This window comes from Drosophila albomicans, chromosome 3 (assembly GCF_009650485.2).
Source record: "Drosophila albomicans strain 15112-1751.03 chromosome 3, ASM965048v2, whole genome shotgun sequence".
NCBI classification, from domain to species: Eukaryota; Metazoa; Arthropoda; class Insecta; order Diptera; family Drosophilidae; genus Drosophila; species Drosophila albomicans.
In genome coordinates, this window is record NC_047629.2 from 22,712,861 (window position 1) to 22,726,424 (window position 13,564).

At 38.6% G+C, this 13,564-nt stretch overlaps 3 protein-coding genes across 3 annotated transcripts; all 3 read right to left on the bottom strand.

Annotated features, from left to right (window-relative positions):
* Positions 1-4,496: 4,496 nt before the first annotated feature.
* On the bottom strand, positions 4,497-6,650 carry LOC117571355 (serine protease inhibitor 42Dd-like). The gene is made up of 4 exons (XM_034253464.2): positions 6,549-6,650; positions 5,270-6,186; positions 5,061-5,202; positions 4,497-4,714 (listed from the first exon to the last, which is right to left on the bottom strand). Exons 1-4 carry the CDS (start codon positions 6,574-6,576, stop codon positions 4,578-4,580), a joined length of 1,224 nt encoding a protein of 407 aa, XP_034109355.1. The 5' UTR covers positions 6,577-6,650; the 3' UTR covers positions 4,497-4,577.
* Positions 6,651-7,001: 351 nt separating this feature from the next.
* On the bottom strand, positions 7,002-9,098 carry LOC117570383 (luciferin 4-monooxygenase). The gene is made up of 4 exons (XM_034251979.2): positions 8,711-9,098; positions 8,460-8,652; positions 8,280-8,402; positions 7,002-8,222 (listed from the first exon to the last, which is right to left on the bottom strand). Exons 1-4 carry the CDS (start codon positions 9,084-9,086, stop codon positions 7,247-7,249), a joined length of 1,668 nt encoding a protein of 555 aa, XP_034107870.1. The 5' UTR covers positions 9,087-9,098; the 3' UTR covers positions 7,002-7,246.
* Positions 9,099-9,903: 805 nt separating this feature from the next.
* LOC117570384 (luciferin 4-monooxygenase) lies at positions 9,904-11,823 on the bottom strand. The gene is made up of 4 exons (XM_034251981.2): positions 11,410-11,823; positions 11,148-11,346; positions 10,971-11,090; positions 9,904-10,913 (listed from the first exon to the last, which is right to left on the bottom strand). Exons 1-4 carry the CDS (start codon positions 11,750-11,752, stop codon positions 9,938-9,940), a joined length of 1,638 nt encoding a protein of 545 aa, XP_034107872.1. The 5' UTR covers positions 11,753-11,823; the 3' UTR covers positions 9,904-9,937.
* Between the last annotated feature and the right edge of the window lie 1,741 nt (positions 11,824-13,564).

A 13,564-nucleotide genomic window follows, 5' to 3' on the forward strand; every position in this document is an offset into this window, starting at 1 on the left:
CGCATTGTTTGGCATTAAAATTGCATGAACTTGAAGTTGATTTGAATGTGGCAAGCGTCCAGTGGCTGCCTCACTCTCTGCCTCGTTGTTTTGTGCGTGGGTGTGTTGAAAAATGTATCACCTGAGCCTTGGCCACATGCTCGCATTCCCAGGCGCATGTCAGGGCCAGCATAAATTCATGCCTCCCCCCTTCCCCTCTTCCCACAAAACCCTTTCAAGTGTGTGCGTATCGATAAGCCAGGCTAGAGTTGTGCTCTACACGATAGTAACGGCTTTTTATGGCAGTAGTGAATGTGTGGCATGCCACATTTTAGTTTCAACCCCTCTCTCTCTCTGCTCACTTTCGAAATCAACGTCGCGGCAGATGTGCGAAGAACGCGACGCGACGTTGCGATGGCGCAGGACACGCTCGGCAGCGCAGTAGCAGCAGCAGGACATGTGTGCCACATGCCGCATATGCGGGACGCTCACCCTCTCCCCCTCCACCACTCTCCCCTCTATTAACTACCTTTCCCTCTTGATGAACAGATCAACCCTAGAGCGAATTATGCTTGTTGTTTAATTACACTTTTCCTCCCTCCACCCAAATATTCATATTGTAATCATTTCGACATCAAAAAAAAAAAACACACTCACAATATCTCGATGTTGTTATTGTTGTTTATCTCTGGTTGTTTTTGTAGTTTTTTTTTTTCTTTGGTACAGGCGCAACTTGATCATAAAGCTGTTGTTGTCGCCGTGCCAGTTGCTGTTGTTGCTTTTATTGTTGTTGCTGCTGTTGCATGTTTACATGTTTCATATGCTACGGAAATCCTTGATGAAACTTTAAAGTGTTTGCATAAATTTTGTAAATTTACTTTTTACACGGGTATATCTGCTTTAAGTAAAGGTTGTTATAACATAGGATTATCAATTGGGTTATCCCATAACAGTCCAAGAGAATTAGAATTGTTCGTTTGATTAATGTTAATTTATGAGATTTGATAATGAAGATGAAAAAAAATTAAGAAAATAAATGTATAATAAATTTAAATAGGTAACATTCATGTAGAAATAAAATAATATAAATAAAGCTTTCAGTAGTATAAAGTATAAAGTATGAAAAGATAAGACTCTATTTTATTGATTTTCCATTTACATTAATTGAAGAATAAAATCCATGTTTAATTGGTGTAAAGAGTTGCTAACACCACGAGATAAAATAATATAAGGTAATTATTTATGAATATATCAAACTTAAAATGAAACTAAATAATAACTGGATTTTCATTTTTATTAATATTTAAAATATAATATTAGTTATTCTGAGTGATTGATTAAATTATATGATTATCTTTAAAGCAACTGAAAGTGTCTCATTTACAGGGTATCACTTAGTCGCTTGACTTCTCTTTGCTGGTTTGTTGTTCTCTTTTGTTTTTTCTGCTTCTTCTTCCTTGTTTGTTACTTTGCTGATTTTTTCCTTTTTTTTTTGTTGAAATGCATTTTATGAGCAAAATATTGGCTTTACTCCTGCTGCACAATACATTGTGGCTCCATGTTGTGCAGTGTGTAGTCTAGTGTGAGTAATAAAATTTAATATTTTCACAGCATGAGCGGAAAAAGTTGTTTCATCATTTGTTTTTGCTTTGCACATCAATTCAGCGGCTAATAATAAACAAATAAATACAACAAACAATATTTTGCAATAAAGATTTATACAAATGTATTTTAATATAGTATTAAAATGTATAAAATCAATAAATATTTCAAGTGTTGCTGTCAAAGAAGTAATAAATACTCAACTCTTATTTATTTTGAAATATAATATTTTGAGGTAAAAGTTTAATTGAGTAAAATGGAAATAGATAGGAATTTCTATAAATAAAAAAAAAACAAATTTTGACGCCACAAAATACCACACAAAATTGCATATCAATGTTATTAGCTTGAAAATTAAATCAAAGTTTTCGTTTGTTGTTGCTTCTTTTGTGTGTCATTTCAAAATTGCAAAAGCAAAATTGCAAATTGCCAATTTTTTTTTATAGTATTTTTATACATTTGCGAAAAATTATTTCTCTGTATATATATTTTTTGCTTATTTTTCTATTTTTGTATTTTACAATCAAACTTGAAACTTTTGCCAAATTTTGCGGCAAACAAGCAAAAAATTTACAAACTGCAGACCACATAAAAGGCATTTTCTTTTATGATTTTCTTTAGTTGTGCATTTTAGCATAGCATTTTTCTATGCTTGGCAGCCGAAGGGTAAAAGAGAATTATGAGTTTGTGCCGAACGGAGAAAAGAGAATGTAACAGACAGGTCATAAAAAATATTTAGACATTTTGAGTCTAGAACTTTAAAGATGTAGGTGTAAGATAATAGCTATAAGTATTCAATTTTACTTAAATACATTATTCTATAAAATACGAAATTTCATAAATAAATGAAATAAAAGGTAATAATACTTAAACTACAATTCGTACTTGTCCCTTAATTGTAATTTATTAATTTGAAATGAGTAGTAATATTTCTTAGTCGAGCAGACTCGCCTTGAACTTTATCGCTTATTTATTTTTTCTTACAAGGCGATATAGAACGAAGGAATGAAATAACTGGTAGAGAAGTGGGGCAGAAAAAAGTAAATTCTGTTGCATAAATATGGAAGGAAGGCAGAGTGGCAAGCAGCTTAAAGTGTCGGCAGAGTTCTTTGGAAAGTGTTAAGAAACTCGAAAGAAAAAATGGGATAGAAAAACGTAAGCGTAAGAGTTGATTCATGCCCATGCATTCATTCATTCATACAGCCCGTTACTCATTCAACCATTCAGTTCATTCATTCATTGGCTATGCAAATCCTCCGACACACACACACACACAGACACACAGATACAAATTTACACCTTGGGTGTAGTTTGCAAAGTCCTCGGATAATCCGCATTAGTTGCACAATGCAGATGGACTGCGAGCATATGGCTAGGGTTTAGTTTCGAGCTCGTTTTGGTTTGGTTTCAATATCATGTTGTGCCTCAACCACGTGGCACATTGCAACTCCTGCAAAACTATTGCACTTGTCGCCAGTTGGTTAGCCAGGCCAATGACAATGACAACGACAACGACAACGGCAACTAGGAGTACAACAACAACATTTGCAAGGAGAACGGCGAGGACATCGACAACGCAATGTAAATTGAATCGTGTTTTCTAGCATTTCATTTGGCATTTGGCATTTGTCAATTGTCCAAATGTCCAAATGTTAACCTCAATGGAAAGCTCAACGCTCGGCAGAGAAATGCAATAAAATATGTATTGCATATTGCAATTTTAACTTCTCAATTCATTTTATGTACACTGTTCACACCGACTGTTCTTCGCTTGTTGTTTTTTCTCCCATTGCCAAGGTACAACAGCAGCACAAGTGGGACGAGGAGTAAGGAAGCAAGACAGAGGGGCAGCCACAGGAGTGCCACAAATAACAAATTGCTTGTCATTGGCATCCATCGGCCCATAGACGCATTCAGCAATTTCCAGTCAGTTGCTCGGTTGTCCGCTACACAACCTATATCCCCAGTCGGGGGACATTGCATTTACAATTTCAATCTCTATTAAAATTCATTGAATCCCTCGCATTAGTTACCCCACCGTCTTTGCCACGCACAGTGGCCTCAGCTCTATTCACATGAGTCCAATTAAGATGCAAGTTAACTTCGAGAATAAGTTTGTAATTCGTGGCATAGAATTGTGTAGATATTATGTGCCAGTGTTAAATTGTTAGCATTTTAATAAATATTTAATTGAAAATTTCGCAAGCATGTTTTTAAAAATAAATATTTAATATCATAGTCTTTATATATAAATCATATAATTTTTTGAATACACTTCACCCTTTCGGGAGGCTGCAGCTGAAGCTGCTTCATTCTCATTGACATTAGTTAAGTTTATTCTTAATACAATAATGCATTATTCTGATTATACCACACAATGCGGATTTGATGTTAAGACATATTAAAAATACTAAGCAAAAATAATAGAAACTAATCTTCAAATGATCGCAAGCAAATTTTCAGAAATCAAGCTACTAGTTAAAATTATAAATACAAAAAATTCGATTTTTTTTTTTGTCGAAAAATTATAGTCTTTTTTCTTATAGTCTCTGAGATCTAGATGATCATACGTCCAGACAGGCAGACGCTGATCAGTATATTCTATATTCGAAGGTGCCTCCTTTTAGTTGTTGCATAAATTTTCTGTTGACACAAAGTTATTATACAATTTTATCCTATGGGTAGCGTATATAAAAAGTGGAAATTTTGGTCAACTTTGACCTTAAGCAATTAGACACATTTATTTAGAGTTTACGGTTCGCTTTAAACATGCATGCATAATAGATTTAAAGGCTCATAAAAGCTTTGAAAAGTAACCGTTGTATTTTAAACATAATTTTAATTACAGAATACAATTAGAGCGAGTAAAATTAAATTTATTTGGTACATATATGTCATAAGTAAAATATTATAAATTAAAGGTTTTTAAATTGCTTTAATTAATAGACAAATACATACATGCTTGTTTAGATTTTTGAAATAGATTCCCTTTTATTTTAGGGGTTTATTAACTTCCCAGCGAAAAGCATAATGCTCTGCTTATTGATGATATAGTAGTTAAATGGATGGTCTGCGTAGAATCTTTTGGGCTCCCGTGGCAACGAGGGCAATGAGAACCCAACAATGATTGAAGCTGTTAAAATAACAGAGACAAAAACAAATAAGATTGTAGTATATAATTTGATTATGATAGCAGCTCTGCTATAAATGCTTGTTACTGTTAAAATGAGAGATAGAAACGAAACAAACTGGTTAGATTATACCTTTTGATCATGAGTGTGGCAAATTTAAACGTATTCAATTTAAAATGTGTTTGAGACATAAAAAATGTTTATTTTATATAGTAATTTAAGAATCTACTTTGGAAAATATATTAAATATGCTGGGGAACTCAAAAAAGGCTTATGTAGCAACTTCTGCATGTAACCCGAGGATGATGTGCATCATTACATATATAGAAACAAAACCTTTAAACTTACCTGTGGCTGCAGCTGCCTCAGTGCCCTTCTCATTCACCTCGATAACAGCCTTGTGAATGATTTTCGACACTTTTAACCGCTCCGAAGTTGTGATCATTCTGCTAAAGTCAGCATCATTCGAGAACATGTCGGACATTCCCAACTATTGATAGTTTCACATAAGGATTAGTTATATTCATTGTTAGTAGAAGTCTTTATAGTAAATATACCTGCTTAAAAGTGTGTTTCAACTCCACCTCGAATTCGGACTTAAACTTTGGCAGTTTGACAATTACGTCCCTCCAGTCAAGTTTTTCCGTAATCTGGCTGAGCGGTGTTATGCGAAGTTTCCTCTCCAGTTGTGCCAAACCAGTTTTGCTATTAGGCAACACGATCAGCATGGACAAGTCTGAGTCTTTGTAGCGCAATTCCAGTGCAGTGGCATTAAGATTATCGAGTGTTGCATATCTAAAACGCTTTTTCAAGTTCATCATGGGTACATCGATGCTTTTGTCAGTGTTCCCATAGAAAGGTTCATTTCCGGTGTCTCTCTCTGGAAATTGATGCACCCAGTTTCCTTTGAAGTGTATCGCATTGATCAACAACAATCGCGTACTCGCCGTCAATTTACTTGAATCAACTATATCTTTTATGAGGTTATTGGTTCGCAATGCGACCCAGGAATTGATTTTCTCTGCAGCCCTTACATCTTCGGAGAAGTCTATGGGCTCGACAGCGGATAAAAACTTTTTAAAGATTATTGAACTGAACTTATCCCTAAGCTGATAGCCAGCTTTTATGTATATCTTGTTGGCAATGTGAAGAATGCTACTCTTTTCATATGCAGCGAGTACTTTGTGGAAACTCTCGGCAATCTGTGCTTCATTATTGGAAATCAGTTTAAGACCGCGATCCAATTGAGCAGCTGTTTTACCTTTCGCACCCATGCGTGCCATGGCTGCACAGGTTTGGATTGAGAAGGGTGAGAAGATGATGTTTTGATTGGAGTTCTGCGCGACTAGTTTGGTGTACACGTTGATGGAGAATTTGGCCAAGCGTTTCGAGAATATACTGGACTGATCTTGGGCGAAGGGCAGAGGTGCCTGTAATAGGACCAGTATCAGGAGCATCATGTTTGCCATACGGTCTGTACAAGTGAGAATCAAGTAAATGAATGTGTGAATGCATTAATTTATCTATGTCTCAATGGCCACTCAATATGACCCAATTTTGTGGTACTTCTTCTCTTCTCTATTCGTCTGTCTTTAAAGCGGTTATTTCCAGAATGTTTTTGTTATTAATATTTTTGTAATAAATACAAATAATTTATATAAATTGTCGACACACTTTTACTATTATAAGTAGCTTATATGCAATACTCCATTTACTAGAGATTTTAACTTCTCATTAATGAAATTTTATATTATCATTATATTTTACTAATTGTAATTGTGTTCTTTTTGAACAATACTTAGCCATTTACCTCTCATCTATTTGTCATTTACTTACTAAATAATTTTCTTTTTATCAACGCCATCACCTCTAACTCCAAATACTCAAGTTGCTTCAACAAGTGAAAGAATAACTTTGGATACACGGTGAATAATACCAGTACTTATATTAATTGTCAATGCTGTTCTGCTAATCAAGCTGAATTTAACGGAATTATACACGGAATTATTCAGAATTCCGGATTATTCTCGCTACATTACTTATACATTTACGCTTTAGTTAATTTATAAAATAAACGGGCAAACATTTAGAAATTCTTGGTCAGCTTTATCAGCTGAGATATTGGATAACGTAGTCTTGAGACAAATATCGTCTCTTTTTATAAGCTTGACGTTTTGAAGTTTTTTAAATACTTTTCCTTTTAAAAATGGTATGGAAACTGGCCTCGATTCTTTATTTTATTTTGTAATATCAAATATGTTACGTCCACTTTTAACATAGAATGTATTTTTTCTATAATTCAAAAAAAGGCTTCTCAATTTAATAATCATTTAAAATTGTTCTGACAAAACATTCATGTGGCACTAAAATTTAAAATGAAAGCCTATAAACTTCAAGTGTTTATTAAAGTTAAACAATTTGTTTGGAAATGAGTACCTGGGGATCGCTTAACTTATCCGAAAGTAGAGTATTTTCACATAAAACTAAAAGATAATAATAATAATTATGTAATAATACATAATACTCGTTGATCGCTACTCGGGTGTTACGTCTAAGGTCTTGATAAGATCGGGTACCTTGCGTCTTTGTATTTTATCGTTGGAGGTCTTTGGCAACGCATTAATGAAGAAAACTCCACCACGAATGTGATAAGCGCTGCTCAAATGTCGCTTTACAACATTCCTCACATCGTCTCCCCGCAGCTGCTTTCCTTCCTTATCCGCAGTGCGAACCACAGCGCAAGCGGTAAGATTGCTGGACACTTCGTCATGTAGTCCAAAGACGCAGGCCTCAGAAACACCCGGAAGACGCAGAATAAACTCCTCAATCTGCTCAGGATAAATCTGAAAGTTGTTGTACTTGAAGACATCCGTGTCGCGGGTCTGAATATACAAATAACCCTCGCTATCGACATAACCAATATCCCCAGTCCGCACCCATTGGCCGTCCGGACTGAGAGCTCGCTTTGTGGCCTCGGGATTGCGATAATATCCCGCCCACTTGTAACGCAAATGAGCATAGATGATGCCCACCTCGTTGATGCCCAGCGGCATGCGGAGTTTATCCAGCACACGCACCTCCATGTTGCGCATCACCTTTCCCTCGCTGCCCAGTGGACCACCTATATTCTTGCTGACCCCGCCCACCTCCGAGAGGCCATAGCCCACCACGAAACGCATGTTGCCAATCAGCTCGTACATGCGCGCAGAGACCGCTTTGCAGACCTTGGAACCAGCGCCAATTAAAACCTGCACCGACTTGAGTTGAGCTTGTATCTTGGGGAGATCACTTTGACACTTGGAGAGCAGTGCAATCTGATGCGAGGCGAGGAAAAGAAATGTCACCTGATGACGCTCGACGATCTGCAGCAGATACTCAACGGTGTAAGGACGATGTGTGATGATGCGCTTGCTGCCATTGAGAAGTGAGGCAAGGAGTATAAAAGTGCCGGAGATCCAATACAAGGGACTGAAGGAGAAGACTGTGGTGTCGCGGGTGTAGGTTTTGGGACTGAATGGAGAATAGTGTCATAGTTGATGATACTTTTAGCAACTACACTCTACTTACTTCTTGCAATTCGAGATGAGACTGCGATGGGAACGCGTGACGCCCTTGGGCATGCCTGTGGTGCCGGAGGAGCAGACAATGAAGGCGGTGTCATCGCCATTAAGCGTGGGACAAGGCACATAACTGCAAAGGGATAAACTTATTAACATAATTGTATTTAAGACAACTTGAAACACATACTCTGCTGCTGGAAGGTCTTTGTCTTCTTTGAGTAAGTCCCAAACATCAGACACTCCCTGAAGCTGTCCGTTCACCAGATAGATGAAGGCTGGTTTGACCAAGCGTGCATTGGCGGCCTTGATGATCTCGTAGTTCTCCACATCGCAGAAGATCAGCTTGGGTTCGGTGATATCGTACATGTACTTGACAGTCTCTAAAAGAATGAGAATCATTAATATTTATAGGAAGTTGGAAACCTCAGACTCTCTCACCCTCATCAAAATCTGGATGCAGCGGATTGAGCGGCGTGCCCGACAACATGGCCGCAATCGTGACGCCAGTCAAATAGGTTGTGTTGTTGGCCGAGATGCCAATGACATCGCCACAGCTCAATTTGAGTCTTCTAAAGGCCTGTGCGATGATTAGACCTTGTTGCGCCAATTGACCGCCAGTAAGCTCCACGCCCGTGGGATCGCAGTGCTGCAACACTTTATCCGCATTCAAGTTGAGCACACGCATTGTCACCTCACCGAGTGTCATTTCGGGACCGTAGAACTCCTTGCCACGCGGTCCCTGCCACGTGCGTGTGGCAGCATCGTAGTGCACCTCACAGCTGGCGCTTGCTCCACCGCTGCTGCTCATCTTCATGCTGCTGTCGAGTTTGTCTCTCAACTAAGTGTTTTATTGCGCCGCACTTCGTTTTTTATACGATGTCGTAAATAGGAAACAAAAGCTGTTGCTGTTAATTGCCTCGACACGCGGCGACATCGTCAGCGACAAGTTTGTTTTCTTGTTCTTCTGGTTGTTGTTGTTTGACACTCTTTTGAGTCATTGGATTTGGTGCAAAGAGATGCTCATTGAGTGGCAACATGATCGGGTGCAGACATCTGGCGCAGTCTGGAGTTCTACCGCTAGGTAAATAAAAGTTCAACTTCAATTAGAAGTCTGGCCATTCCTAACTGGAGAGACATCTTCCTGACTGGTCAATTATATTAATTAGTAATTCTAACTGGAAGCTGATGTAATCACTTGCCCTTTTTCCCAGACCTCGCTATGTCTGCTCTCTGTTGGAAAAATTCCTCTGATTATAGCATTGGGAGCTGTTGACGTTCTTCATTCTCTCGTCAAAGATTTCTCTGCTCTAAGAAGATTTGCATAAATGTTGTCTCTAAATTTTGTACGGATAATTCCTCTAATCTTAGCTTTAGCAACTCTACATATTCATGAAATAACTTTCATTACTTCATGACAACCTTATACATTTAATAAGAAGAATCTTCTTTACACTGAGTTTAATTTTCATAGCCACCCAAATTGTCGTTGCCGTTTCTTTTAGAATAATTTATAAACAATCCTAATACATTTGATAAATCCTGTTTTATTCATAGCTTTAACTATAAAAGTTGTTTTTATTAGCACAACTTTTGCTAATCATATTTTATTTCTTTACAAAATACACTCGTGATGACTTTTTCTATATTTTTATTGCAACTTTGTGTTTATAAATGCGTGGAACTAGAATTATTCTTAAGCTTAGCGAGAATGCGACGTCGCTGTATCTTCTTATTCGTGGTCTTGGGCAGCGAGTCCACAAAGTAAACGCCGCCACGGAGATGGAAGGCTTCGCTGAGATGCTCCTCCACAATGCCGCTGATCTTTTCCGCTGTCAGCTTTTGTCCCACCTCGTCCTGATCTCGCACCACAGCACAGGCAGTTAGATTCGTGGAGATGTCGTCGGGTATGCCAAAGATGCCCACCTCGTGGACACCCGGCAAGTGGAGAATGACATCCTCGATCTGCTTTGGATAGATCTGAAAGTGATTGTACCGAAACACATCCGTGTCGCGGGTCTGGAAATGCAGGCAACCCTCGTCATCGAAGTAGCCATGATCGCCAGTCAGCAGCCATTTTCCATCGGCCGAGAGTGTCGTCTGTGTGTCCTGCGGATTGCGATAGTAGCCGCCCCATCGTTGATTGAGACGTATGTGAATGTGACCCGTCTGATTGGGACCCAAAGCATTGCCCTGCTCATCGAGCAGACGCACCTGCACATTGCGTAACAGTTTCCCTTCACTACCAAGGGGACCACCGACATTCTTGCTCACACCTCCGATCTCCGAGAGGCCGTACAGCACAGCAAAGCGATCGCTGCCGAGCAGCTCGTAAAGTTGTCGCCAGATCGAAAGCGGCAACTTGGAACCACTGCAGACAATCGAGTTCAGCGACTTCAGTTTAGGCAGCAAACTCTCCGACTGTGGCGACTTGGCCAGCAGAGCCATGTGATGTGGCACAGTGAGCACAAAGTTGACCTCGTGACGCGCAACTAGCTCCGCAAAATACGTGGCACTAAAAGGACGATTGGTGATCACGCGTTTGCAGCCATTGACCAGCGAGGCGAAGAGCGTGAATATGCAGGAGACCCAATAAAGCGGGCTAAAGCAGAACATCACCGTCTTGGCTGTGAACAACTGTGGACTGGGAGCAGAAAGAACTGTAATGAGTTAGGTAATAGCTTAAGAGTTGTCTACTCACATTTTGGTGTTGTTCAAGAGACTGCGATGCGAGCGCGTGACGCCCTTTGGCAAACCGGTTACACCGGAGGAACTGATGATGAAAGCGGTGTCGTCGCCACTTAAATGGGGGCAGGCAAAGCTAGCAGAAGAGTTCTTATAGTTCACTTTCAGTTAAGGGAAGAAATAAGTAACTTACAGTGTGGTAGGATCGTAACCAACGGCGCCGTCTCTGAGCATATCCTGAATGTTGCGTACGCCTGGCAAACTGCCGCTCAACAAAATGAGTTCAGTTTCGAATTTGAGACTTTGCTTAACAGCCGCCAAGGTCTCGTAGTTGTCCACATCACAGAAGATGACCTTGGGCTTGGTGATCTCATACATATAAGCGACAGTTTCTAGAAGGAAAAGAGAGAATAATTCTTAGCTGCAACTTTGATTGCTTAGGAATGTTTTCTTACCCTTGTCGAACTCCGGATGCAGTGGATTGATGGGCATGCCATTGAGCAGCGCTGCAATAACCACCTCGGTGAGGTAAGTGGTGTTGGTGGCAGAAATCCCTACAACATCGCCACGATGCAGCTTCAGCTGCTGAAAGGCGTGAGCTAGCAGACGACTCTGCTCATAGAGCTGACCTCCTGTTAAAGCTTCCCCCGTTGGATCAAAGACCTGCATCACTTTGTCCGCGTGCAGTTTGAGTATGAGCAGCGCCACCTCGCCGAGTGTCATGTCGGGTCCATAGTATTCCTTGCTCTTGGGTCCCGACCAGATCTTTTCAACGCTGTCGTAACTGGTCGCCGTCATGCCTTCGCTTTCCTTCGCTTACCAAAACAGAGATCAACACACACTTCAATCCACCAACTGAGCAAACGATTTAATGTATGCACTCTATATATAGGGGAACAGCTGCGAATCAAACTTCCAATTCATAGCTGCTAATTGATTCGACACGCTTTCATCCAAGCTAAACCAAACTAAGCTGTTGTTCTAGCCGACAATCATAACAACAGCTCAGACGCCGACAACAGCTACAAATTTGACATATTCTCTATAACTCGAGGTGACACTGATTAAGACTCGCTTTTACCGATCGCTTTTCAAAGTGATAGACTAGACATCAGACGTCATTTAAAAATAGACTCGGTTTTCTATAAACTACAAACGAATTGCCTCAAATATAGTTTGACTGAAGATTTGTTGAAGAAAAGGTTTCATGATCGTTTACCTAAATACTGTTGTTGTATAATTATACAAATTTTGTAGATCACTTACATTTTTTGACATCTGTAAAGTTTATTCATTGTTAATAACTACTTATAATGACAATTTAATATTTGTTTAAAGTAAAGTAAGGCCAAATCTTTTATTTATTTTCTTAGGAAGTGTGATTTATAAATTTTCTTTTTCCATCTTCTAAGGAATATTTGCTTGTATAAACATTATTAATAATATAATATGAATTTAACATAATGTTCAGAATTCTTTGAGTTGAACAAACATTTTGTGATCTGTCATTGTCAATCGTTTAAGCCTATTGTCAATTTCTTTGTACAAGTAGGTTAAAAAATACTACCATATCATTATTAAAGCAAATTATGTTATCATATGGGTAATTCTCTGGTAAATGTCGCGTGCGAACAGGTTTTCAGTGACAAAAAAAAACATAAACTAAAACAATTTTAAAATTAAGTGAATGTTTTTCTTAAAGCTTTGGATTAGCACTATTTTTAGAGCTAAGATTGATTTTAGTAACTTATTCTGTTTTACGATAAAATATATAAATTCGTTCATTTTTTGGTTTTGCGTACGAATTTGTTAATTTTTGCAATTATCAGAATAGAAAATAAAACAGAAAAAAATTCCAAAACCATTTTTAGCTCTAATTTAAGTACTAATCTAGAGCTATAAAAATAACCTTTTCTTATTTTTAAAATTGTTTCAGAATATGTTTTTTTTTGTAACTGAAAAGCTGGTCGCACGCGACATCCCTCAGAGAATTACCCATTTGTATTAATACCTTTTTTGTATGTTGAAAAAAGTATACACAAAAAGCAATACCCAATCTTTCTTCAATGCTTAAAATATGATGTTATATTGATAGTTGATATTGATATTATACCCTTTTCTAAGAAGCGTTTTTGAAGCTGTTTGATGTCATTCACAACAAATTGTTGCTTAACTCCTCAGATTGTAAGCATTAAAAATCATTTCTTTCCACTACCATTTCCCACGTTATCTTGCACCACTGTGCAGCTACAGCAATTGCATAATTTTAACGATTAAACACAGTTTGATCTGATGGCTCTGTGGTTGCTGCACGCGCAGAACTCTCTTTGAATCTCCCTGCTCCCTGCTTGTGTCTTCACATTCACAATCCCACTGCTGCTACTGCTTCGTTTACTTTGTGAGTCGTACAGGACATGGAACATGGAGGAGACAGGACACTCGCCGATAGAGTGGCGCATCCTTGATGCGTACACGCTTCATTTGCGTGCTTAGTTAGGAAATCAAGCGTGTGCTCCAGGACATGCCACAGTCAGAGATGGAGACTCGCAGTCAGAGATGGAGACGCGTAGTCTGAGTTCGACTTGCAACTTAACATGCAAGGTGCAAGCA

What these genes read in the sequence shown, in the direction of transcription:
- LOC117571355 (XM_034253464.2), bottom strand. Translation starts at nt 6,576, where the DNA reads ATGGCGTTGATAAAAAGAAAATTATTTA. An exon ending in GATAAAAAGAAAATTATTTA is followed by an intron (nt 6,187 to 6,548) that starts GTAAGTAAATGA and finishes TCACTTGTACAG; the next exon opens with ACCGTATGGCAAACATGATG. An exon ending in TGAAACACACTTTTAAGCAG is followed by an intron (nt 5,203 to 5,269) that starts GTATATTTACTA and finishes AACTATCAATAG; the next exon opens with TTGGGAATGTCCGACATGTT.
- LOC117570383 (XM_034251979.2), bottom strand. Translation starts at nt 9,086, where the DNA reads ATGAAGATGAGCAGCAGCGGTGGAGCAAGCGCCAGCTGTGAGGTGCAC. An exon ending in GCATCCAGATTTTGATGAGG is followed by an intron (nt 8,653 to 8,710) that starts GTGAGAGAGTCT and finishes TCATTCTTTTAG; the next exon opens with AGACTGTCAAGTACATGTAC. An exon ending in AAAGACCTTCCAGCAGCAGA is followed by an intron (nt 8,403 to 8,459) that starts GTATGTGTTTCA and finishes ATCCCTTTGCAG; the next exon opens with TTATGTGCCTTGTCCCACGC.
- LOC117570384 (XM_034251981.2), bottom strand. Translation starts at nt 11,752, where the DNA reads ATGACGGCGACCAGTTACGACAGCGTTGAAAAGATCTGGTCGGGACCC. An exon ending in GCATCCGGAGTTCGACAAGG is followed by an intron (nt 11,347 to 11,409) that starts GTAAGAAAACAT and finishes TTTTCCTTCTAG; the next exon opens with AAACTGTCGCTTATATGTAT. An exon ending in CTCTTGAACAACACCAAAAT is followed by an intron (nt 10,914 to 10,970) that starts GTGAGTAGACAA and finishes TTCTGCTCCCAG; the next exon opens with TCCACAGTTGTTCACAGCCA.